At 45.2% G+C, this 27,070-nt stretch overlaps 1 protein-coding gene across 9 annotated transcripts in view; it reads right to left on the reverse strand.

Annotated features, from left to right (window-relative positions):
- emid1 (EMI domain containing 1) overlaps window positions 1–27,070 on the reverse strand; it is a 95,674-nt gene that overhangs the window by 65,273 nt on the left and 3,331 nt on the right. For all 9 annotated transcript variants that reach the window (XM_056286541.1, XM_056286516.1, XM_056286563.1 and 6 more), the window contains exons 2-3: window positions 20,849–20,962; window positions 20,451–20,554 (exon numbers count right to left, since the gene is read on the reverse strand). In XM_056286541.1, the coding sequence (XP_056142516.1) occupies window positions 20,451–20,554; window positions 20,849–20,962 (218 nt within the window). The remainder of the gene's footprint in view (window positions 1–20,450; window positions 20,555–20,848; window positions 20,963–27,070) is intronic.

A 27,070-nucleotide genomic window follows, 5' to 3' on the forward strand; every position in this document is an offset into this window, starting at 1 on the left:
TTCCGCGTCACACCAGATGCAACGCCGGTCGTCTGCCCGCCACGCAGAATCCCCATCGCCCTACGCAGCAAACTGAGGGACGAGCTTGACAGCATGGAGAAAGGCGGCATAATCTGTAAGGTAACAGAACCCACAGAATGGGTGAACGCACTCGTCATTGTTGAGAAGCCAAAGACAGGCAAACTTAGAGTGTGTTTAGACCCCAGAGCTCTTAACAAAGTGATACAACGACCTCACTACCCCCTCCCCACGCTGGAGGACGCCACCACAAAGCTTGCTGGAGCTGAGTACTTTAGCGTGTTAGACGCGCGGTCAGGCTATTGGGCCATCAAACTGAGCACTGAATCCTCAATGTTGACGACATTTAACACAGTGTTTGGCAGGTATCGTTTCCTCAGACTGCCATTCGGAATCGTGTCCGCTCAAGACGAGTTCCAGAGACGCGTGGATGAAACATATGAAGGATTGGACGGTGTGACGGCCATAGTGGACGATATACTAGTGTTCGGCAAGACTAAAGAGGAACATGACCAGCGTCTCAGAGCGATGCTGAAGCGCACAAGGGAGCGAGGGGTGAGGCTCAACCCCGACAAGTGTCACATATGCGTGTCCGAGGTAAGCTACTTCGGCCACACGCTCTCACACGAAGGCATCAAACCAGACCCACACAAGGTGAAGGCGGTCAAGGACATGCAACCCCCACAGAACAAAGCAGAGCTGGAGACAGTCCTCGGCATGATCAACTACCTCGCCAGATTTGCTCCACACCTCTCACAGATAAACTCACCCCTCAGACAGCTTCTGAAACAGGACAGTGAGTTTGTGTGGGATGCAGTCCACGACAAGGCGTTCCAAGAGATGAAGAATCTCATTACACAGCACCCAGGTCCAGTACTCTCATATTTCGACCCGCAGAAAGAGCTGCGACTCCAAGTGGATGCATCCAAAAGTGGCCTTGGGGCTGTCATGCTCCAAGATGGCAAACCAATTGCCTATGCGTCCAAGTCACTCAACAGCACTGAAGAAAACTACGCACAGATAGAGAAGGAGCTCTACGCTGTGGTCTTCGGCTGCAAGAGGTTCCACGAGTACATGTATGGACGAAAAGTAATTGTGGAGTCAGACCACAAGCCTCTGGAGGCAATACTAAAAAAGCCACTGGCAGCAGCACCACCCCGGCTGCAACGGATGATCCTGGCGCTCCAAAAATACGACATCCAAATCATCCACCGCCCCGGTAAGGACATACCGGTGGCCGACACACTGTCACGCAAGTCAATAGAACACCACGACAGTGACCTACAGGAAGGGATGGAGGCCCAAGTGCACACAGTCCTCAGCAACATCCCTGTGAGCGACACAAGACTCACAGAAATCAAGCAGGAAACAGCGCAAGATCCACAGCTCACCGCACTCAGACGAGCCACACTCACTGGCTGGCCAGACACAAAGAAAAAGTGCCCGCCCAGCATCCAGGAATACTGGAACCACAGAGCAGAAATCTCAGAAATGGACGGTATCCTGTTCAAAGGTGAGAGAATCATTGTCCCCCAAAAGCTTCGCAAGGACATGATACAGCGCATCCATGCCAGCCACCTTGGCGTGGAAAAAAGCAAATGCCGAGCAAGAGACTTACTGTTCTGGCCTGGCATGGGGAAACAGATCGAGGATGCGGTAGCAGACTGCAGCATATGCCAAGAACGGCGCAGCGCAAATGCAAAGGAACCAATGATGTCACACGCCATACCCGAGCGGCCGTGGCAAGTGATAGGCACAGACCTATTCACATGGAACTCACAGGACTTCATAGTCACTGTGGACTACTACTCCAGATTCTTCGAGCTAGAAAGACTTTACAGCTGCACCTCATCTGCCGTCATCATGAAGCTGAAAGCAGCAATGGCTCGACACGGAATCCCCGAGACTATCATCAGCGACAACGGTCCGTGCTACAGCTCTGGTGAGTTCCGCAACTTCTCACAGACATGGGGTTTCTCACACACCACCACAAGCCCCCACTACCCACAGAGCAACGGCCTCTCCGAGAAGACTGTCCAGACGGCCAAACGCATCCTGGACAAAGCCAAAGCTGAGAACAAAGACCCCTACATGAGCTTGCTGGAGTATCGCAACACACCGGTGGACAACCTGAAATCACCGGCACAGCTACTGATGAGTCGGAGGCTGCGGTCCATTCTCCCATCAACAGCAAAACACCTGCAGCCACAGATCGCCAGTCAGGAGGATGTTCACAAAAGGAGAGAGGTATGTCAACAGCGCCAGCAGGCATACTACAACCGAACAGCCAAACCTCTGCCCCACCTGCCCGCAGGCACACCAATCCGCTTCCGGCAGGAGGATGGATCCTGGAGACCTGCAACTGTGGAAAGACCAGCGAACACAGACAGGAGCTACCACATCCAAACCAAAGAAGGTCAGATCTACCAACGCAACCGTCAACACCTGCGACAAAGCAGAGTGAACACTCACACTACGCACACACACACTTCACAGCAGACTGTTACCAGCGCTAACAACAACACACAAGCCCATCAGCAAGAGCATGCTGAACCTCCAGACACGAACAATCAGCGACAACCAGACACACAGCCTGGTTACACCACGAGGTCAGGTCGCACGATCAAACCAAGACAAATCCTTGACTTATGAATTTTAAAAAAAAGAGAATTTTACACCAACCTGTACTATACCTGCTATGTTTTGAAAAGAAATATTTACAGCGTTCACTTACCTTGTGTACCTACCTGCTGTTTGCAGTTACCAGTAATGAAATGAAAAAAAAGATGAAATGTTATTACGGTGTCACATTTAGACAGTGAAGGAAATGTTTTACACTACTTTGTTGCAGTCCAGTTATATAAGAGTTCCACTTTCATATTCTTTCTTATTAAGATTGTATTCGCTTATAAACGTGCTCAACGTGGTCTGTATCTCTGCAGAGAAAGCAGCACTTTTCAGAAAAAGGGAGATGTAATATTTGCTAGTAATATTTGATTTGCTAATGTCCCTTACGGCTTTCCGTAGCGCCACAACAAAGTCACGTGATGTACGTAACAACGTCAGTCGGAATCCGGTCGGTGAATAAACACCCAGCACGAGAGAAGTCGTCCTTGCTTTATTAATGTTATAAGTTAACATAGCCAGAGGGCACAGATCATTACAGATATTTTCCCAAACAATCCATTATAGCTCGGTGGATGCCGTTGGCCGTATCATCACTCTTTTCATAAAAAATCAAGTAGTTTACGCTGCTCTTCGTCAGATGGATTAAAGTATCTAAGGCACACCGGAAACATTTTTTCGGTTCTCCTTGTTTGAGGCATCCGTGGCGACTGAGAAACAGACCGGCTCGTGCTCACCTTCAGTTGGAGACGTCCTTCAGAATATCTCGTACAGTTGTCGGACTAAGTACACTGGCTGTTAGCATCTCGGCTTTGGTTCTTCCACCACAGTGGATTTTCTTCGCGATATTGGAATCGTTAAACATTGCGCTGTTAGGCTTATTGTTACAGTCCATGCTGTTGTAGCTCAGTCCGTGTTTAACTGTATGATATACAGATGAAATCTCGCACGCATCAACTTTGTAATTTTCAGTAGTAGTCGTGGCGAAGAACTTGCTAATGCTAGATGCACCTTCAGCTCCTCTTGTGCATTTCTGTGGCGGCATGTTGTTTCACGTCGTTTTCTGCTCCGTGGTTGATTAAAAATTCCCGATGACACAGGTTGCAGAAAACTAGCCAAATCGCCACTGACAGGTTTAACCCAATTATACGTCTCTTCCCACTGTTTATTGTATGTACACAATCTTTTCTTTTTCGGAGGGCCCGAATCGCCATCTACACTTGCGCTCATTTTTCCCACCAGGATCGAGAGGAAGAGATGAGTAAGTTACACATACGGGCCAGTTAGTTTAAAATGACGCTTCTTTCCAACTGAGCGCCACCCATCGGTATTCCCACACAGCACACATAGGCCAGATTTAAAGGCAATACACGTGTATATATAAAATATTTTTCAAATCATTCAGATAACCACTTTTGATCTAAATACGGGGCGTCCCGGCTAATACGGGACAGTTGGCAACCCTAGACTTCAAGGCGTTCGGGTAGCAGAAAATAATGCACTCCAAGGTGTAATGGCTGTTCGTGGCTGCATTACCACCTTGAACATACATTATTTTCTGCTACCCGAACTCAGTGCCATCTATTATCGCTTACTTAGTAATTACCAAGCTCAAACATATAGCCTTACCTAAATAATCACCAAGATAACATTAAATAATGCAAGTACAACACTAATTATCTAGTCAGCTGGCAAGCCTTGGGTAGCAAGCTAAGCATAACAATTTCATCTAATTGTAACTCTACTTACATGATTTGACTTGAAAAAGGAGTAAATCTTCTTCTGCCTTTTCCTTTTGTGCATCCTAATTATTTTCATAACAAAAAGAAAAATGGTAGTGTCATAACCTCAAAGAATGAAATAGTGAGACCAAGGTAATGGGTAAACTAGGAATATGTTTACTTTGGTAACCGGCAGACATATACAGGGCATGATCTTCCTCTGCGCTGGCCTAGTGTTCTGACTTCCTTACTAAGTAACACTGTGCTCCACTTAGTGGTTGAACTAGAATATAACACTCCCTCCCACTTAAGATAAAACATAAGAATTGTAAGCAAAACTCCAAGTTTCTCTAAGCTAAAACAATAAAAGAAAAACTCTCACATGGCCTATACGTTACCTATCTCCTTCTGGTTGATTTGAACTAAACAGTCACCATTTACCATGCAATTCACTAACAATGATGCCACCTTAAAACAGGTATTATCTCCACATGTAGTTAACAGGTAAGTATCTCCACAGATAGCTTAGATAAATATCACCAGGTACGCATCATTTATTGTCTGTTCTACAGTGCAAAATCTTTCAGGTGGCTTGGCAGCTTTGTGAGTCTTTTTGTACGTCGGACACTTTGAGTGGCATCACTGCCCCCTTTCACTTGTGCAGTATCTGGTGGCTGCCTCTGAGCACTGACCTGAGTTTCTGACTCAGAGCTTGGATTTCCTTCAGTGGGTTGTGGTTGCCCAGGGAGATCCACCGGTTGTGGTGATGGCAGTACTGAGAGCGTGGGTGCTGGGCTCCTCGAATACATCCAGCGCTTCTGCTATCTCTTCATGCCTGGACAGGATCTGGTCCACATGTCGGTGGACCACTCTACCATCTCCCAGCAATACCTTATGTGAGACAGGACCTGTTTCTGACACAATGAATCCTGGGATCCACCTCGGTCCGTGGCTGAAATTCCTTGTCATGACAGCATCTCCTGCCCTGAACCCTCTGTCCTTTGTATTTTTGTCGTGCTGGTCTTTCTGTTTTCTTCGTCTGGTTTCTATTTTCCTGTTTAGGTCTGGGTGTAATAAATCCAGAGTGAAGCGCAGCTTCCTCCCCAACAGCATCTCAGCTGGGGAGAGACCTGTGGTGGACTGAGGCGTTATCCTGTAGCTGAACAAGACCCGTGACACCTTAGCTGACAAGCTGCCCTCAGCGCTTTTTTTTAATCAACTCTTTAAATGTTTGAACAGCCCGCTCGGCCAGTCCATTTGACAACGGGTGGTAGGGAGCAGCCGTCACATGCACTATTCCGTTTTTTCTCATGAATTCTTTAGTTCCAGTACAAACAAAACATGTGGCATTGTCACTCCACCATTTCAGGGATGCCCTGGTTGCTGAAGCTCTGGCGCAGGCAGTCTATGGTAGTGGTGGATGTGGCGCTGTTCACAGGATACACATCCATCCATTTGGAGTGTGCAACGATGATTATGAGGAACATTTTCCCCATAAATGGTCCTGCATAATCCATATGCAGTCTCCTCCATGGCTTGTCAGGCCACTCCCAAGGGTGGAGAGGAGCGGTTGCTGGTGCCTTTCTGTGTGCCAGACATGTGCTGCATGTTTTGACTAGGTTTTCTATGTCCACATCTAGCTTTGGCCACCATATATAACTCCGTGCCAGGGCTTTCATCCGGGAGACCCCAGGATGGCTTTGATGAAGCTGCTCTAGGACCATTTGTCTGGCTGGCTGTGGAATAATCACTCGTGCTCCCCATCCTGAACGCTGAGTTCAGCCCCTCTCACTTTATATGGTGCGAAGTCCCCCTCTGTTTGATGTGGCCACCCCCTTACCACATATTCACGTACTCTGGCTAGTACTGGATCTTTACTTGTCAGTGCCTTTACCTGTTCGGCTGTCACTGGTGTTGTGTCCATTTCCTCAAACATCAGCACTCTCCTCTGGTGCTGCGGTGATGGGCATGTGCTGGAGGGTCAGTCGGCTTAAAGCGTCTGCGTTGCCGTGGTTTTCCCCCACCTTGTAAACAATGGCATATTCATATGCTCTCAATGTCACTGCCCACCTCTGTACTCGTGGTGTCACCATGTGTGGAACAGCCTTTACTTCACTAAACAGGGAGAGCAGATGGTCTGTGCAAATGGTGAACTTACGACCATAGATGTATTTGTGGAACTTCTGCACCCCCAACATTACTGCTAAACCCTCTTTGTCCAATTGGGAGTAATTCTTTTCCGCCGGTGTCAGAGTTCTGGACATAAACCCTATCGGTGTCTCTGTTCCATCTCTCATTTTGTGAGACAGCACCGCCCCGACCCCATAGGGTGATGCATCACATGAGAGGATGAGCTCTTTCTCTCTGTCGTAGTGCACTAGCAACCTGAATGACTGCATGAGTTTCTTTGACCGTTTGAATGCATCCTCCTGGTCTTTTCCCCACTCCCAGCGTGTGTCTTTTCTCAGGAGTGAGTGGAGTGGTGCTAACGCCGTTGACAAGTTGGGCAGAAACCTGTTGTAATAGTACAGCAGTCCCAGGTATGCCCTCAACTCTGTCACATTAGTTGGTGCCGGTGTTTCCTGGATTGCTTCTACTTTGTTTTTTAGTGGGTGGAGTCCTGTTGCATCCACTCTGTGACCCAGGAATTCCGCCTCTGTTCCCATGAAGGAGCATTTGGCCCTCTTTAGACGCAGGCCTGCAGCATCCAGACTGCGCAGCACTCGTGTCAACGTCTCCAGGTGTTGTTGATCATTGCAGCCTGTCAGGAGGATATCATCTAAATACACTGCCATGTTTGAAACCCCCTGAAGCACTGATTCGATAGTTCGTTGGAAGATAGCTGGGCTGGACGACACTCCGAAAGGCAAGCATGTGTATGTAAACAGCCCCTTGTGTGTGTTTATGGTCACCAGGTTCTTTGCTTCCTCATCTAATGGAATTTGTAAGTATGCATGGCTCATGTCTAGCTTTGTGAATTTCTTTCCTCCTGCCAGATTTGCAAAGAGATCCTCCGTCTTTGGGATTGGGTATTGCTCTAGCTTGGATACACTATTCACCATCAGTTTATAATCGCCACATATTCGGATTGAGTTGTCAGGTTTCTGTACTGGCACTATACGCGCTGTGAATTCTGCATATTTGACTTTCTCAATGATTTTCTCTTTCAACAGCCGGTCTAACTCTGCTTCAACTCTCGGTTTCATGGCATATGGCACAGGTCTTGGTTTGAAAAATCTTGGTGTCGTCTCTTTGTCTACATGGATCTTAGCTGGGGGGCCCTTAAATGTACCGAGTTCCTCCTTGAACACATCCTCGTGTCTTGCCAGCACCTCTTGTAATGTCAACTGGCTCCCTTCCCCGACCTGATTTACTGCCACCCTCCAGTCTATGTTCAGGTCTTTTATCCAGCCCCTGCCTAACAGATTTGGTCCTGCGTCTTAGACTACAACGACTGGGAGCTGTTGTGTGACACCCCTGTGTTGTACAGTGACTCTGGCAACCCCTAACACCTCTACTCTGGCTGCTGTGTAAGTTTTGAGCTTCAGGGAACATTTCTCTAATTCTGGAACTTTTGCATTGTTGTCCCATATCTTTGAATATTGTCATTAACCTTTGTCATGAACCTTGTCATTAAAGTTACACTGCACCCCGTGTCAACCTCAAAGTTTACCTTTGATTTATTCAGCTGCAGCTGTAATGTGATGGGGGGCACTTTTGGTATTTTCTCCAAAACACTGAACATTGTGAACACTTCGTCCTCTTCTTTTGCTTCCCCTGTGTCAGCTTGTCTGCTGATGTGATGTGCTCATCCTTACTCCCTTTTTGGTTCCCCCTTTCCCTTTGAACTTGGGTTTCTCTGGGGGGTGAGGTAGCCCGACACGCCCTCCTTATGTGCCCTTGTTTTCTGCAACTATGACACTTTACATTTGCAAAGCGACACTCACTTGCCATGTGGTTTCCCCTGCATCTGTAACACGGCCGCCGTTGTTCGTCCCTGGTACTACGCATGTTTACTTTGTGCACACTCATCTGGGCTGACACTTGCTCTCCACTTCCATCAGCACTAGTGTCTACACATTTCCCTTGCAACTCACTGACATCCTCTTTGCAGTCTCAATGGCTCGAGGAAGGGTCAACGCTTTCTCAAAAGTAAGCTCAGTCTCGGATAATAATCTATGCTGGATGCGGTCATCATTCACTCCACAGACCAGCATATCCCTTAGCATTTGTGTCAGATTGTCCCCGTAATTGCAATCCTGAACTAACTTGCGCAACACCGCAACATAGACCATAAGTGACTCACCCTCATGCCTGTTCCTTGAATTAAATTTAAACCGCTGCACGATTTCTGATGGCCTGGGGTTGAAATGCGCTTTCAGTACGTCCACAATGTCCTGGAACGATTTTCCCCCTGGCAACACCGGACTGAGGAGATTTCTCATCATACTGTAAGTTTGGGCACCAATGGAACTGAGCAAAATGGCCTTTTAATGGCCCCATCGGTAATCTTATTAGCAATTAAAAATGTCCCAAGATTTCCACATATTCCTCCCATGACTGCGACTCGCTCTCAAAAGCAGCGACCGTTCCCACCGTCGCCATGTCCCGTCTCAGGTAGCGCTAGCCACGCGCTAGCTAGCCAACTTCACTCGGTGCTAAAACGTCCAGGAACACCGAATATCCTTGTTTTTCCAGGATTCCGTTTACCTCGTCGCCAGATGTGATAACCTCAAAGAATGAAATAGGGAGACCAAGGTAATGGGTAAACTAGGAATATGTTTACTTTGGTAATACAGGGTATGATCTTCCTCTGCGCTAGTGTTCTGACTTCCTTACTAAGTAACATTGTGCTCCACCTAGTGGCTGAACTAGAACATAACAGGTAGCTTGATGGGACAATTCTGATACGAAAATGCAACGGTGCAAGAGATGGCCCAAAACGTTTAACTTCCTAGCTGGCTGTGACAATGCTATCCAGTGGCGCCCCCAGACATTTTTCATAGGGGTGGCCAAATGGGGCCACTGAAAATCTTGGGGTGGCACACCAAAACCAAAAGCCATGACTGAATTTCAGGAATTCTATGATGCTGTTGTAGTATACTGTATAGGCTAGTTGAAAAGTGTCAATATGAGAGTTAAGAAAAATATACATTATTGATTTAAATGAACAGCACTTAATGTAAATATCAGATAGAAGCATATTATGCATAATCAGAAGCATATTCTGCATATGCAACTCGTGGCTGGGGGGGCCAGGGATAGTATCAGGGTGGCCGTGGCCACCCCTGGCCACCTCTTGGGGGCGCCACTGATGCTATCTAACTAAATCCAAATACCATTGGCTAGCATTAACATTAGCTGGCTAGCTGGCTCACATTAAGGATGACTGACCTAGCGAGCCACCTCGTCTCGAATATTTTATTTTAGACTATAGCGTCCATGGATAATGTTAGCTGGAATCACTAAGCAAGACAACAGTAAATTCACATTTCTAGCTACATAGCCCAATTATGTATCGTTTCATTCTTCAAATTTCTTGACAGCTTCAGAAGCCCTTTTCTCATGCACATAACGTCAGTTACTTCAACTAACTTTAAATTTGTTCTGGTTGGAGGGGCGTTCAATCAATCTAAATTGACGTGTGTGTGCGCGCGCGCGCACATCTTCAGATGCAGCGCTCCTCTGGAGTAGTTTTTAGCAGTTGTTAGTTTCGTTTACTCCCACAAAAATTGGGGGGGGGATAGAATCGTGTTCAGCGAAAGTGGGGGTGTTACAACAGCAGCGTCCTCCTGCAGTTGCAACGTCCATGCACTTTCCATAAGCGCCGGCTGCCAGCCAAACAGCCGACTATTCATTTATGTCCTGCCGGTTGCTTTTATATATTAATTTTTGATTCTACTAAGATAGAAGTTGCGATTTGCTATGCGAGTACATTTATGACCACTGGCCTCAGTTTCAAAGCAATGCTACCATGATGATAGACACGTGCCTGTCTGTATCAGTTCCGCCCCCACGCACTCTGTTTGAATATGTGTGTGTGCGCGCTCAGCCGAGATGTGTCCTGCCAAGAGAGCCGTCTTAAGTGTTTGACAATTATTAACAAAATAATTGATGATAAAACACATTAAGAATTGCACTGATTGCACAGACAGGGGATAAGCCCCTCATTAGACGGGCTACTTGACGATTGCGCAGTAAATGAAAGCGCTGCATTTTCCATATACACCATACAGACGTTTATGCCTTGATGAATGAATGAATGAATGAATGAATGAATGAATGCTCTTTATTTACATTGCACTTTTTACAGTCGAGCCGTCTATAAGACGCATTGCAAACACACGCTAGAACAAGCAACGTTGTCACAGTTACAAGCCTATATGTCACGAGGGAAATGTAGGCTTATGCCTCAGCCTCTCACTGTAATTTTACAGTTTAAAATGTGCTAGAACGCTTTCCTGTTTTTTTGCCATTGACCAAACATGCAAAGTAATGTATTTAATAAAGTTAATAATAATGTTATAAATAATTAAATTTAAAACCGATAAATACGCTACATAAGACACGGGATTAAAAAAATTTCCTCACTTAAAATAACCTTGTTTATGAGAGCATTTATGTTTCTAGTAAAACAATACATTAACCATCACTGTGGCAAGACTTGTTCAACCTTACAGTGAAGTTGTCAATGAATAAATAAATAAAATATAATAAATAAGGTCTAATGATTCTTAATTACAAAAGTCCTGGTCAGTCAGGAATAGGCATGGTTTTAAATATTAATAACAATTTATAGTGTGTGGGCTAAAATGCACAATAAGCCTAATTCGCCTTTGAGATAATTCACTACTTGTTTATCATCAGGTAGGCAACACGTTAAAATAGGCAATAACTAAGATCAGTGTATATGATGGAATAGTGGCATTAGAATGTGCTAGAGGCCATCAAATTCGGGCTTTTACGGCCAAAACTTTTCTGGGGGGGGGCTTGGGGGGGGCAGACCCCCCTAGCTGGCTACTTTTCCCACTGGCTGGGTATTCCATATCCTTGTGGAAAGCCCTGGCATACATTACTGACTTCAAAGTACGCATCAGCGTTATCTAGATACATGTCACCATTAATTAATTCTCTGCATCTGCTTAATCCAATTGGGGATTGCAGGGGACTGGAGCCTATCCCAGCAGGCCATGAGCGCAAGGTGGGAGGATATCCTGAACAGGGCACCAGTCCACCCCAGGACCACATCGACATTATCATATATCACAAATTCTGTTTGGCAACCGATGCATGAATACCTTTTGTATTATATATGTACCATATATGTACCATTTAAGCGACCGGGCTGTGATATCAACATATCCCATTTAAGAGATTCCTCATTAGTATACTGTGAAAAGTTTTAAACTCACCATGGTGGACAAACTGGCATAAAGTCACAGATCAGTGGTACAGTTTAAGGGGAAAGGGAGGTGAAAACAGACAGAGAAAAAAAACTAACAATGTTTGAGTTAATCATAATCATATGTCAGATGCACTAACAATGTAGATTGTGTTGTATGTTAATCAATGACCAATTCCCCTGAGCGGAGCAGCATAGGTTGAAGGGGGTAAGCACTCCCATGTCTAATTTCATTTGAGGTTCGCCTTGTCTAGTCTAGCCGTGTCTAGGCTCGCCTTGACTTCAGCTGCTTCCAATTTGGGCTCACCACTTGTGCTGCCCTGACCATTTACATTAACATGGGTCTCAGCTGCATTGGCCTGTTTGCAGATTGTGCCTCTCTCAATGGATAGTTTTTGTACATGTCTGCAGATTTCTTGTGATTATGTACATATCAATACACATGTGGGTTAATATGATGTATCATGTCTGCAAAACATGTGGTCCTGAGTTACAACGAATGCAGCTCATTTTCACAGTTAATCTTTTTTGTGAGCGTCAAAGGTGAGAGAGAAAGTGAGACAGAGAGAGAGAGAGAGAGAGAGAGAGAGAGAGAGAGAGAGAGAGAGAGAGAGAGAGAGAGAGAGAGAGGGACAGAGCGAGAGAGTGAGAAAATAATACCTGCTAATACAGCTGTGGGGGAATCCACGCCATGTGATTGACAGAAAAGAGAAGGGCCACTTCAGAGCCAGCTATATAGGAAGGTGTCTCTGGGTTGGGTTAGCATAACAATGCTGATAGCGCTCCACCATTCCGTGTGGTCCAGCAGGAGTGGGAGTGGTGGGGCCGTGCCTATAGTCCCCGGGTCCTATATTCCCCGGGTCCTATGTTCCCCGATCGGGGAACATAGGACCCTTTCGAAAAAAGAGGGTCCCATATTCCCCGTTTTCCCCTAAAAAGGTCCTATAATCCCCGTTGCAATAGACACTGGGGAACATAGGACCCTCTTTTGGAAAAAGGGTCCTATATTCCCCGCTGTTTCCAGGGGAACATAGGACCTTTTTCCAAATAAAGGGTCCTATATTCCCCGCTATTGCCAATCGAGGAACAAACCGGGGAACTTAGAACCCTTTTTGCAAATTATTTCCTTAACGGGTCCAAAATAATAAAAACTGGGGTCATGGCTGAGATGTAGGCTACGACAATCTATTCCTCCGCTGATTAAATTAGGCCGTATTACCATTGTTGGCTGTTGTATATCGCAGGCCACCTTGAGTGCGTATCCAAATTCGGCCTATAGAGGAGGCTGTAATTTGCTTTATTGTTATTTCTTACCAATATTTACTGCAGTAGGCTTAGTTAGTTGGTTCTCCGGCTCAGCATGGACAGTCCGCAATCAACGCAAGTTTGTCTTGCAGTAGGCCTGCCTACCAGTATAACCTAGCCATTTCCGCCTTCGCTCAAAGTTCAGTTTGCACAGCACTGGACACTTCAGCCACTTTCTTGTTACTTTGCAGTTCGTTTTCCATATTAAATCACTTGGCAGACTTTCTTTCAAAAAGACTTTAATGATGAACTTTTTAGGTAGAGAACTTTGACCAGGACTTGAAATTTAGGACCAGCACAAAGTATCCATCAACGGGGGCCGCCTACCTTACACAATAGCTAATTGCCTAATAATAATGATATGTGCTTCTCAAAAAACTAAAGGCTTGTGGAGGTGCTAAACCAAAAACATGAATCAAAGACGAACATCAAAGGATGTAAGGTAACACTCACAAAATGGTAAAGAAATAACAGAGGCAGTCCTCTATTTCACTATTTTATTGTCTGGCATCAGTCATTAAGGTTTCTGAAGAAGACCACCCGGCCAAGTTAATGACTGATGCCAAACAATGAAATGGTAAAATAGAGAATTGTGTCTTTTTTTTTTTCATTTGATGAGTGCTACCTTACATCCTTTGATGTTCTTCTTTAATAATAATAATAATAATAGTAATAGTAATAATATCAATAATAATAATAATAAATAATACATCATAATAATAATAATAACAGCCTAATAATAATAATGATAATAATAATAGCCTAATTATAAAAGAGGCCTAATAACAAATAACAATTAAAGGCATAATACTATCAATAGTAATGCTGATAATAGGCTATTAATAACAAAATACTTCTAGTAAAAGCTTGGCTGAAAAAGGGTTGGTCTATGGCAGAAGCCCCCCAGAAAAGGCATTGTCTAAAACAAAAATCCCCAAGGCCTAACTAGCCTAACGTTAAGGCTTTTTTCTTCTTCAAAAAATCAAAATGAGTAGTCCTAGTCCATTAGGCTACTCAACAAAGAGGGGCTAAAACCCTGGATTTGACATTGCCGAAGCTGCAGGACCCTTTGCGCATTATAGATCCTTCTGATTGGGACTGTTGGCTCCCTCGCAACTTCTGCAATCACCCCCTGTCGGAATTCTGCACGGTGCACCATTTCTCCATCAGGGGGATGCACGTGTTCCCCAACATCGTGCACAATAATGTTAGCATCCACGTCCTCCACTTCAAATCTATTTGTGATCAGTGGCACTCTACAGTTCCACCTCCAGCACCTCCATCTAATGGTGTCTTGATTGGTGCGGTGCTTCTGATATCTGAAGTTCTCATGTACCAACACTTTGCCCCCTCGATCACCATCCATAACTATCGCCATTGTTTGTCTTCTTGTAGGCTAGTAAGCACATGACAGTGAGTCCACGAGTTATCACCGATAACAACCGATTGTAACAAATTGTTGCAAGTTGGCGGGCGGTTTAGACATTGATGAATTTTGATCATGTGGTTTAGAACGCCAGGAAACTTGCGTGCAGATGACCACACATCCACGACAAGTCTTAAATATTTCCAAACTCGAAATCATGTGTGCATTTGGCTATTTATAAATTATTATGTGTTTTGTGATTCAGCTTTAGCGTTGTTGATTAGCCTTTCATTCATATTTTGTCAAAAAGGCATATTCATTAGCCTAGGCCTATGTCCCGTTATTTCTGTAGCATACAGCATCTTAGAATCTTAAGAGACCAGGCAAATATTGTTATTATTTTATTGTTATTACCATGCTATATTAGCCTACTTTATAATTATAAATATTTCAATTATCCAATTTTTAGCATTTCTAATATAAGGCTATATTATTATTATCATCATCATCATTATTATTATTATTATTAGGCTATTATTATTATTATCATTATTATTATGTTATTATTATTATCATTACAATTATGATGCTTAAAGGGCCTTACTGAGCAGATGGTTTCTATCTAATATCTGTCAGATGCTTTTCCCAATAAGCTGGTGTGGTTATAATGGGAACGACGGCTTTCTAGGGAACATAGAAGAAGTGGGTCGGAATTGGCCTATTGTCGGTATCAGCCAGCTTTTGCAGGAGTCTATCCCTGGTACAATGCGCTAGACCTCTGGGAGATGGACTGCTGAGGACGGAACACAACACCTATCCTCAGCTCCCAGCACTTCTCGCACAATGTGCTACTCATACGCTGAGTTGGCGGTGCCCGGGATCGAACTCACGACCTTGCGATCCATAGGCGAGAGCTCTACCGACTGAGCTATGCCCGGGTACAGTTGCTCAAGGAACATAGGCTTACTATATTACATTCAGACACAGACGAGCCAGCTCACCTACTCGGCGAGGCGCATTTTCCTCGATAAGTGACACATTTCACGCATAAATATCAGAGAACTACCGGGGTGGGTTATGCGCCCAAATATAGGCTATAGCCTAATAAATTGAAATTGGTGTAGTGTCGAAAGTTTCCACATACTTTAGCCAACCTGGACTTTGTGAATTCGTTTTTGTGATATAAAAATAGAAATCGTATGATTCATTGTCTTCTTAATAATCTGCCCTAAATAATGCATTATTGAAAATGCACTTTTTGCGCCAAACAGCGTCAAACCTGCTGACCGGGGAACATAGGACCTTTCTTTATAAAAAGGGTCCTATGTTCCCCGGGTGCCCTAGGGGAACATAGGACCCTTTTTATAAAGAAAGGTCCTATGTTCCCCTGCACATACAAAACGGGGAACATAGGACCCTTTGGGGAAAAGTGGGGAATATAGGGCCCTCTGTATACAAAAAGGTCCGATATTCCCCGGTCTCATACAAAGCGGGGAACATAGGACCCGGGGACTATAGGACCCGGGGACTATAGGGAGGACCCCGGAGTGGTCACATGGTCCTTCCCTTTGACCTCATGCTGGGATCCTTCCACTTACAGCCACTAAACCCAACAGCCATTAAAGAAGCCAATCACGCCAAACAGCTGCGTCCTTTACTGTTTAAACCCTCAACACCTTGTTCTCCCATCCACACACACACACACGCACGCACGAACACACACATCAGCACCCACACACTCCCACTCTTCTTTTGCTAATGGCAAGCTGCAGCCTACTGATGTTTAAAGCACGGGGCTTAGTGTGTAGGCTTCTGATAAGCCGCGCTGAGCTGTGAAAACACAGATTACATTTCTGCGGCTTATTACAGACACCACGCCTCTGCCTCCCAGCCACGCCATAATTGCAACCCAAAAACCGCAGCCACTGTCTGGCTGCGAGATATGGCTTGATGGGGACCCCCACGGCACAGCTTTGACAGCCGTGCTAATTCGAGTCTACATTCCCGACCATATGTTTTGCTGTGCTGCAGCCCCCTCCTGTGATAAGCCGCAGCCCTATTCCTTTAATGTGCTTTCCTCAATAAATCAACTCGAGACAGGATTGATATCAACTTCTGTCTTTCGTTGTCATCCTCACACTTTTAAGACTTCATCAAAACCAGGAATGGCAGGAGGGAGGGGTTACACAATTTAAAAATACAACTTCACCAGCAGGGCGGATAAAAAGATGAGTATCGCAGACCTCCATAACTGATGAGTCTGCAGTCTCTCACTGGTGTTGTGAAACTAATGCAACCTGTTTGTGATACAGTATTCAACGACTATTACAAATGTAATAACATTGCCTTTGTGGGATACATCTGATATTCTCATTTAACAAAATTGCCTCTAAATGGGGTATAATTTTGATATCTGTGTTTGATGTATTATAAGTTGGGATATCCCTTCTGAAAACAAGAGTTTAGTTACTTGGAATGCCAAAGCCAACCAGGCATACATTAAATCCCTGTTTCTGGCAGACTATAAAAGTGCCTCCATCTGCAAATACTTAGACTTTCATTCTTTCTAAGGCTCAATCAGTGATAAAGGCCATTGTGTTCCAGGTTCACAAGTAAGACAATATCTCCCAAACCTCATAGAAAACAATTAGGACCCTGTAATTACAACACTAGTTTGGAATTTCAGCCAAGTCTTGAGATTGGGGTGGGGAACTTAAAAAAAAAAAAGGGAACGAATCTGAAGGGTGTCTGTCTGATGCAGTGTTATCTTACTCCACTTTTTGGATTCTAAAGTTGGTCTGTTATCAGCCTGGGTGTGATGTAATGTTTTGCTTTTGGAGCCAAGGATTTGAATGCGACGGAGCCAGAGGGCTGAGGGTCCCCACAGGCCTGTATGAATGGAGGACAGGGCCTCAGGTGCCAGAGTGGCGTGAGCCGCCCCAGGAACCTTTCTCCCATTTCTTATTCATTTACCCCAGGCTCTGCACACTGCTAACTGGGTCACCAAGGTTTTGGAAACACAGTACAGTCCAAAGCTAAAACAGAGACATGTTATCTCTGATCCACAGAAAGGTCCAGTGTATTTGTGTCGCCCAGTCTGCTGGGAGGCTGTGGGTGGGAATGGAGTGGCAATGAAGAACAAACAATTGCATCATCTCTCATTCAGTGTTTCACTGACAAGTGAGCGGATGACAAAACATAGTAAAATAAATGACCATGTCCCCAAAAAACAATTTCCCAGATAGCAAGCGTTTCTCCTTTATTTAACACCTTTAGAAAATGACATCACACAAATGGGAGTTGGTCTGTCTTAAATACAGACATCCGCAGTTAGTCCAAGTCCAAAAGCCTCAGATCCAGAATCTAGCTGGTCTGGGGATTGTTAAAAAGAGGGCTGTCATAATGCACACCAGCCCTCTGAGACCGGCAAGGCTCAGCTAGGGGGGCTCCATGAGCTCCGGTTGGAGAGCTCATGGTCCATGAGACGGGGGGGGGGGGGGGCTTACTAAATTAGCAGAACATGAACCTTTTTTACAGTGTTGAAAACAGACAAGCAGAGGAGAGGGGATGATGCAAAGTTGTAAAAAAAATTAAAGTTTTAAACTGTTACCAACCAATGCCATGGGTATTTGCATTGGCTTGCAGTCAGTCTGACATGCTGCCTTTGTTGATAGACACATACGTACTGATCATCCTCTGGCTAAACAACCTGCCAACACAAGCTGTGCGCCCATGATTACCCATGGCCCTATGGCCAGCATGGTGGTTTTCATGTCTGATGCTGACATGGGATACTGACAATCCAAGGTGTTCGTCTGGGCTCTATGATGATAGTTGTTTCGTTTATTTTTTACATCATCCATCCATCCATTATCCAAACCGCTTATCCTGCTGTCAGGGTTGCGGGGATGCTGGAGCCTATCCCAGCAGTCATTTTTTACATCAGCGCATTATTTATTGGTTCTGAGGAATGTTTTAGAGATATCTCAATGCTTGAAATACACATGTTCGTCTTCAAGTTTTCTTAACTATGATATAATTTGATACGTCGAGGCCAAAAAGGGCACTTGCATACTCACATACACAGGTTCAATCACCAGTTCACACAGAAACAGATGGAGATGTCCGGATAGAACCACACTAGCATATCAGAGCTTTGATTTTCATCTTGCACCCGCTGAACTGCAAGAGCAACTGACGCTCTGCTCGGTAACACTATGGCAACAGTTTTAAAGCGCCATCCTGTCTTGAACCCTGCTTGACTGGCAAGGTTTTATTTCTCCTTAAAGCGGGGAAGAGGGCAGACAGCGGTGAGGTATCAGGTTATGTGCTGGCAAGGGTTGTGCTCACGCGGCGGGCGCAGAACAAAGCACCAGTTACCATCCACGGTGCAGGAGAGTTAAGGCTTTGTGAATGGGCCCTGTCACTTCCACTCAGCACTCCCTGTGATCTGAGCCACCCGGAACGGCGCTCAGATAAGTGGCTAATCCCGCCATCCTCGTTTGGTCGACAGCCCCTCACCACCATGACAAACTCGGGGGGAATCTCCTCCGGCAACAACTTAATTGGATAAGATAACTTCTCCATTTTAACTGTGTGTTCCTCTGCCTTGTATGAATGGATCTGGGCTGTTTGTTTTTTTTATCACACTGAAGGAGGGGAAGGTCTGCAACAAATAGAGTATAATATTCAGGCTGCATGCATGTATACTTTGTGTGTCCATGCATGTGTGAGTGTGTGAGGCAGGCAGGGTAAATAGAGTAATTTCTCCCATGGATCCTCTAACACAGCTGACTGCAAGTCCTTAGGAGGCAGGAGAGCGGTTGGGTAGCTTACATGGAAGCGGGTGCAAGGAAGAAAGAAAAAGTTACTCCTCTCTTTTCAACACCAAAGAAAAGTGAATGACTTTGACCGCAGGAAAGAGATACCACAGTCGGTGTGACAGAGGCTGAAGATTTATTGGTACTCCCATTAAAATCCTGGGTCCCTGCAAAAACAGACACTCCACCCTGCTCCCCAGACTGTGGAGGCATGGGGGCTGATGCCAGGGGAAATCATTATGCACTGAGTGTGTGTGTGTGTGTGTGTGTGTGTGTGTGTGTGTGTGTGTGTGTGTGTGTGTGTGTGTGTGTGTGTCTGTGTGTGTGTGTGTGTGTGTGTGTGTGTGTGTCTGTGTGTGTGAGTGTGTGTGTGTGTGTGTGTGGTGGGTAGCTTACTGGAGGTGAAAATGATCAGGGTAGGGAAAAACAGCAGTGCTAGCATGGCTCTTAAAAGAAGCTGAAAACACAGTTCCAAACGACACAGTTAATGAATCAACCATACGTAGAACAGTGACTCTTACTCTTTCTTACATGGAGATCTATGAACTGAGGTGATTAATGAGGCCGAGAAATCTAGCTCAGCCTGAGGAGGCTGACAGATGTATATTCATTGAATATAGAGGAACGCAGCAGATTGTGGTGCAGCTGATAAAGGGAATCACACAGACAACCACACAGAAGTCCCTCCAGTCTAAAAACATGATTCACAAGACCACACCGGAGGGCTTAAATGGGGAGAGGTGGGCTCCATGATAATTCGGCAAAAGAGAGAGCTGCAGATGACATAGGAAGAGAGGGATATCAAACCACAATAAATTAAATTTGTGGGGAAAGAAGGAAGAGAAAGGAAATAGGGAGGAAGGGGAGGGAAAAGCCAGACAGTGAGAATGTGTGTGGAGCGGAAGAGAGAACTATAGGGAGCCAAAGCAGTTCTGGCCACTTGCTGCTGTTAACTGTTTCACTCTTCGAGACTGTGATGTTGGCTCCCTCTCAAAGCTCCAACCGAACCAGAACCAAAAGCAGAGGAAGCCCGCCGGCATTTCTACTCAGGCTATCAATCATCTGGTACGTTCTGAATATCTCAGCAGAACACCATGTCCTACGCCTTTATTTTTACGTGCTGCTGTAAAAACGACGTGCGCATGTGTATGTCTTTTGTTAATCATGACCCATTAACCCCCATCTTGAATTACCTTCTTCACAAGCAGTTCCACTAAATCCTGGACAACATTTCCACTCCAGAGAAGTCACAGTGCGGTACACCACTTTATAGGAGGGTCTGACCACTGTCCTGTAGCTGAAAAACACATACACATAGGTTGGTGCCATCACAGACACACAAGCACTGCAAGCCCTATGGCTGTCTCTGCATATACAGTGCAGCAGATGGTATACTGTACTACTGAACTGCCAGTCCTTTTCCCCCCACAGCATGTATTCTGTGAGGTTTTTTTTTTTTGATGTAAGACAAAAAGGTCTGCAGCTCAAGGGACAGGTAAAGATGCTATGTGTAATATTTCAGTTTTCCTCAAGTATGTTGTGACTAGCAAATATCAGCAGGGTTTGCTGAATGGTACTGATTCAAACTCACCTGCCCCCTGTGCATCCCTGTGGCCAGCGGCACATCTGGTAGACCCGCTGTAGAGTGGTCCCATTCTGGACCTGGCAAGTCACTGTCTTGGTGACTGTATGAGGACACCAGTTTCTGAGAGCGAGAAAGAGAGAGAGAGAGAGAGAGAGAGAGAGAGAGAGAGAGAGAGAGAGAGAGAGAGAGAGAGAGAGAGATCAATAATTAATATGCATTTTCCTGTCAGTCACAATTATAAATGTTTGCTATGGCTTCTGCTCTAAATTCAATTTCCATCCATAAGAAGCAAGACAAACTATATAAAATGTAAAACAACCATGCTATCCATGTTACTATCTCTCGCTCTCAACCACATGCTGTAACACTATGGCACATTCACAAAGGGAAATTAGTCATGCCCTCACACTCAATAACCTGCTCTCTACCTGGGAGTTTTGATTCTTGCTTTTCAACCCCCTACTGCTTTTTTTATTCTTCTTTTGAAACCTCTTTATGATGTTTACTTGGATTCAATCGGCCATGAGATTTGCAGCCATGCATTGAAGGCTGTATTTAGTTTGCAGTCTCTCCCATATCAACACACATCCGTGAGCTTTTTTTTCGCCGCAGGTCTCAGGAGAGGTGGAGTGTCTATGGTGAGAAAGAGGCTTTGTAGGGGAGCTGACCTGCTGGGGAGATAAAGGTTATGATCTGACAGCCAGGACATGATCTGTTAGAGCCAGCACATCGTAGCACAATGTGCTGACATTCACTTCTTGGGCCTCTTGAAACATGATGGGTTATTTCACAATGTCAAACACTCTTGGAAGGGTAAACTATCTGAGGCCTTCGCTGGGTTGAAAAGTCACCAAAAATAGACAGAGGAGTGAATCAGTAGACGAGAGCGAGAACTAGCCCAAGTTTAGTTCTCAACCAGGATCGCTCGGCTCCACCAACCCGCGACCAAGAAAAGATACTTGATCCTGATTAGGGCTGATGCAATGGTATGGTTTCAATCACGGCATTATTGGTCAGAGGAAAAAAAATACGACCCAGCAAACAAAGCTCATTGAAACAGGAATAGAGGATCCGACTATGGTATTCATTAAACTAGTCCTTCAGTGGGTCCTGCTGATAGAATGAAGCCACTGGCAACACACACCAGATGACGAACCATGAGGAAAGCTTACTGTCTAGTACGGCATGAGGAGTTCAGCTTTGAAAAGGCCGTTTCTAGAAGTTTCAGTGGATAGATAGTAACCAGTGCGTATTGCAAACAAGAGGCAAAATTAACCAAGTCATCATGCTATATGCACTGACCCAAAGAACCATGGATGTTTAATATGGGGGCTCTAGTGTATTGAAACCATGCAGAGGCTGCAAAGATGACCATATGTTACTGGTCTTTTATTAGCAACGAAGTATACAAATACCCTGATTATCTTCACATGGGCACAGCTGCAAGGAGAAACATGGAAAACAATTATTGTAGCTTGTGTTTACATAATCCCTCTCATGTATAGAGAGAGAGGGCAATGTAGAAACCACAGAGGAGACTGTGTGACTCAAGACACACCACAATAACACTTTGTGTGTTCCACTGCCAGTTTGTTTGAAATTGCGGTAGGGCGTTTCCACCAAAAGCATGTTTGTCAATACGTGAGAGCATATGTGTGTGTGTGTGTGTGTGCGTGCGCGTGCGTGTGAATTTACTATGAGGAAAACCGCCAAAGGCAAAGGATGCGGAACAGCCCTGCAACCAGCTCTCATTAACAATCCCCACATGTTGCTGTGCCCGCACACAGACCTGAGCCGGCCAAATACAAGCAAGGGCACCGCGGAAGAAATATCTGGACGCTTTCATAGAGCTTAGGAGATATTTCACTTTGATGTAACATTTGTGGCGTTTCGGCACATATACGTCCCGGGTCGTCCTCTGTGTGGAGATTGCATGTTCTCCCCGTGTCTGCGTGGGTTTCCTCCGGGTGCTCCGGTTTCCTCCCACAGTCCAAAGACATGTAGGTCAGGTTGCCCCTAGGTATGAATGGGTGTGTGTGTGTGTGTGTGCGTGTGTGTGTGTGGGCCCTGTGATGGCCTGGCGGCCTGTCCAAGGTGTCTCCCCGCCTGCCACCCAGTGACTGCTGGGATAGGCTCCAGCATCCCCGCCACCCTGACAGCAGGATAAGTGGTTTGGATAATGGATGGATAATGGATGGATGGGTATATAAAGACATCAACTTTTCAAGGGGAGGTAATAAACTCCAGGTGAGGGCCAGATGAAAAGAAAAACTACAAAATGAATAACTTGCTAAAACTCTTTATTCAAGTCATTGCCAGGGAACTCAAAATAGGTGAACATTTACTTATACTGTAATTAGAATACTGACTCCCTTTTAATGCATCTCAGAACATCTGCCACCTGTATGGCTGTAAACATTATGTTATCTACTATACTACACCCAGTTTGCTGTCCCCAAAAGAATGACATGAGCAGTGGTGGACAAAAAAATCCCAAAACAAGTCTCTGGAGGAGCCGTGGTCAGGTAGCAAGCCTCATCCCATCTCTTCCCCATCATTTATCCTCCAAAATCAACAGATAAACATCAGAGTTTCCCAAGGCGGGGAGTGGGTGGGAGGACTGCACTGCTCCACCTGAGATCTGCTGAGAATGTCACCAGGGGGCACGATGGGGCAGCTGGGGTGGCTTTTATGGTCTCCTCTATCTCTGTGTATCAAACTTAGGTCATTAAAAAAGAGGCAGTACACTAGGCCAATGTCTGCTGCCTTGTGCTGCAGCGAAACATGGCCCGGTAACACAGAGTCACACAATTCAAGACAGATAACATGGATGAGTGTTGGGGAGAGAAGTAGCTAATGTCCTCTCTTCTACCTAATACCTATTTACCTGTTCAGGCAGAATGACTGGATGATGTTACTTGTTTTGATTTTGCCTTGGCCCAAAGGCTAAGAGATAACAGTTGACTAAACACAGGTAGCACCAGTCTTCACGTGACCCAAAGGGCCAAATATTTACTGGAAAATCAATCACACTTGCTTACTAGCCTGACAACATATAGATCTCTGCTGTGAGTTAGTGTGAACTAACGTCCATATAATGGCCCATTGAATTTTGAATGTCTTTACGCCTGTCCACAGACACAGGGATACAGATGCTTGCAGCACTCCATTCTTTCTTTATGAAATGCTCTATAGTTAACACCCTCCTCTAGTTGGAGGTGTCCCATGTGTTGAGAAGTGTGAAACCTACCAGCGCCATGCCACTTCACTGGCAACAGCACCAAGCAGGCCCTTAGTGAGTATCAGGTCTCTATGCAAACACAGCCCACTCAGAATGCCTGGCCCAATCTAAATAAATCATCAGGCATCTCTGGCTATTATACACATCACAGCCAACGTTTTAGAGAAAGAAAAAAAAACCCTTTCAATTCTAAAGGGATGGGGGGGAAAAATCCCAGATTTGGTCCATCTGTTCTCCCCGCAACTACCAACGCAAGATAGTAAAACACTGAGGGGAAACAAAAGCACACTGAACCCCAAATGAATTGTAATGCTGACGGATGGTTCATGAAACCATGAAGAAGAAAAGCTGAGTAGCAGGTCTGCCTTCTGTTAAACGTGCTTGTGCAGTCTGCATCTTTCATTATCCTACATTATGAAGTTACGCTTGTGCACTTTTCGCGGCGGGCTGTGTAAGGAGGTAGAAGCTGAGAGTCATAGATTCTCATACTGACAGAGGGCTGAGGAGGGCAATGCGCTGGTCAGACCCATGCCAAGCAGAGCCAGGCTCTAGCGGATATAATATCCAGGTGCACTCCCTGTTGTTGGAAATGGCTGGAAATTACCCCTAGCCTCATCTCCAACTCCACCCCCCCCCCACCCACACACACACAGCTCCATGTCCATTCTTAGACTGTAGGAGGAGGAGTGGAAGATGACGAGGAGGAAGAGAAAATCTGTTTGAATTGTAGTATGATAGAAATCTGAAGGAATTCCTGGAGATTTCTGGCTGTGGGAAAAACACTTGAAGGGAACAAAGGACAAAAGACAGATGTGGCATGCAGCCAGAGGAGCGGAGAACAGGAGGAGAAGGAGGTCATTTTACCATAGGGGTCACTCAGGGGGGCTTCCCATGGGAAGAAGGAAAGGGAGGGATAGACAATTATGATGCACTGTTTGTCCCAGGGGACTGGGGAAGAGGCATGATAAATGTGGTGCAAATGAAAGAGAGAGCAAGAGAGAGAGAGAGAGAAACAGTGACATTAATGATGAAAAAGAGGCGTAAGACATTCCAAGGGTTATAATCTGCAGCTGCTGAGAAATAAATAGGGATCTAAAAGGAATCAGAGGAGAATGAAATGGATATGTGAAAAACACATTTTTGCCACAAAGAAACTCCTAGGACATGACATTAATAAGTGTTGTAAAACTAAGTTTAGAAGATGTGTAAAAGCAGCAGGTGCATGATGAGGAAACACTGAGACCCAAACTTGCACAACAGAAAGTACCACAGAAATAAATAATGGCTGTGTATGAGTGGTGGTTAGTGTTGCTGAGGGAGGCCACAGCTGAGAAAACGAGGGTTTGCCTAAAGTGCTTTTGAGCTCGGGTGTGTTTAAAGGCCTCATCACACCAGGAGCTGTGAAGGAGATGGGGGCATATATCCTCTGACCAAAGAGCTCTTCATACCCGGTGAACATCCTCGCTCCGTGTCGGTGAACCCAAAAACAACACATGTAGAGAGATCATCAAAGCACCCAAGCAGGACGCTGAAGCCCAGACCAAGTAACTCCCATGCAGCTACCATAGAAGGACACGTGCATCCATCCACCTGTGTGCTAGATAAAGATAATCTGTTTGGAGCATGTGGGCCTGGAACACCTGTGGTATTTGACTGTATGTTTGTCTGTGTGTGGCCTAAAATGTATCTTTTTCTTTTTGGTCCAAAATATTTGAGGTAAGTAGTCGTAAAAAAAAAAGCACAAAACAATTCCTAGAAAAAAAAAAGGGTGAGAATTCAGTCATGCTGTTTGTACTGCAATTTCACTGATTTTAAAAGAGGGACTATCACACTCAGTTTAAGAATGTACATACGCAATAATTCCTGTGGATTAACATGGCCCAATTTGAAACTGTGCAGTATTTCTAACAGCAAGAAAACAAATAACGTAGTCTTCATACTGAGATCAAGCCAACACAGTGGGCATAGAGTCGGTTGGTTATGCTAACGCAGTGGTAAATTTTGGTGACATTCTCCCATTAAGGTGGATAAATTGTACCATTATAACCCGTCATCTCCATTCCCACTGTTAAATGACCCTGCGTATGGGTGAGGCTTGGGTGAGGGGGTGATGAGTGCCACAGGGCTCAGACTGCCTCAAGCCATGTCTCATTCTCCACCTGAGGATAATAAGCAGGCTTGATGGAAAAAAATATATATATCAGAGCTCATTTAGCTTGTTAAGAGGGACAAGGCTGAGCAAACAGTTACAGATTCTTTCTTGAGGAGGGAATGTGTTGCCAGACCCTGTACATTAAAATAAAAGTTAACTTACATACATAGTAGTCATATGCACCATCTGTATGCATCCACATACTCATGCATGAGTACACAGGTACAATTACATTCTACAAACATACGTGCATGACATTCAGAGGGACATGAGAGATATGGATACACAGATATACACTCACCGGCCACTTTATTAGGCACACCTGTCCAACTGCTCGTTAACGCAAATTTCTAATCAGCCAATCACATGGCAGCAACTCAATGCATTTAAGCATGTAGACATGGTCAAGACGATCTGCTGCAGTTCAAACCGAGCATCAGAATGGGGAAGAAAGGTGATTTAAGTGACTTTGAACGTGGCATGGTTGTTGGTGCCAGACGGGCTGGTCTGAGTATTTCAGAAACTGCTGATCTACTGGGATTTTCACGCACAACCATCTCTAGGGTTTACAGAGAATGGTCCGAAAAAGAGAAAATATCTTGTGAGCGGCAGTTCTGTGGGCGAAAATGCCTTGTTGATGCCAGAGGTCAGAGGAGAATGGCCAGACTGGTTTGAGCTGACAGAAAGGCAACAGTAACTCAAATAACCACTCATTACAACCGAGGTATGCAGAAGAGCATCTCTGAACGCACAACACGTCGAACCTTTAGGTAGATGGGCTACAGCAGCAGAAGACCACACCGGGTACCACTCCTGTCAGCTAAGAACAGGAAAC

Source organism: Lampris incognitus, chromosome 1 (assembly GCF_029633865.1).
Source record: "Lampris incognitus isolate fLamInc1 chromosome 1, fLamInc1.hap2, whole genome shotgun sequence".
In the NCBI taxonomy this organism is placed as follows: Eukaryota; Metazoa; Chordata; class Actinopteri; order Lampriformes; family Lampridae; genus Lampris; species Lampris incognitus.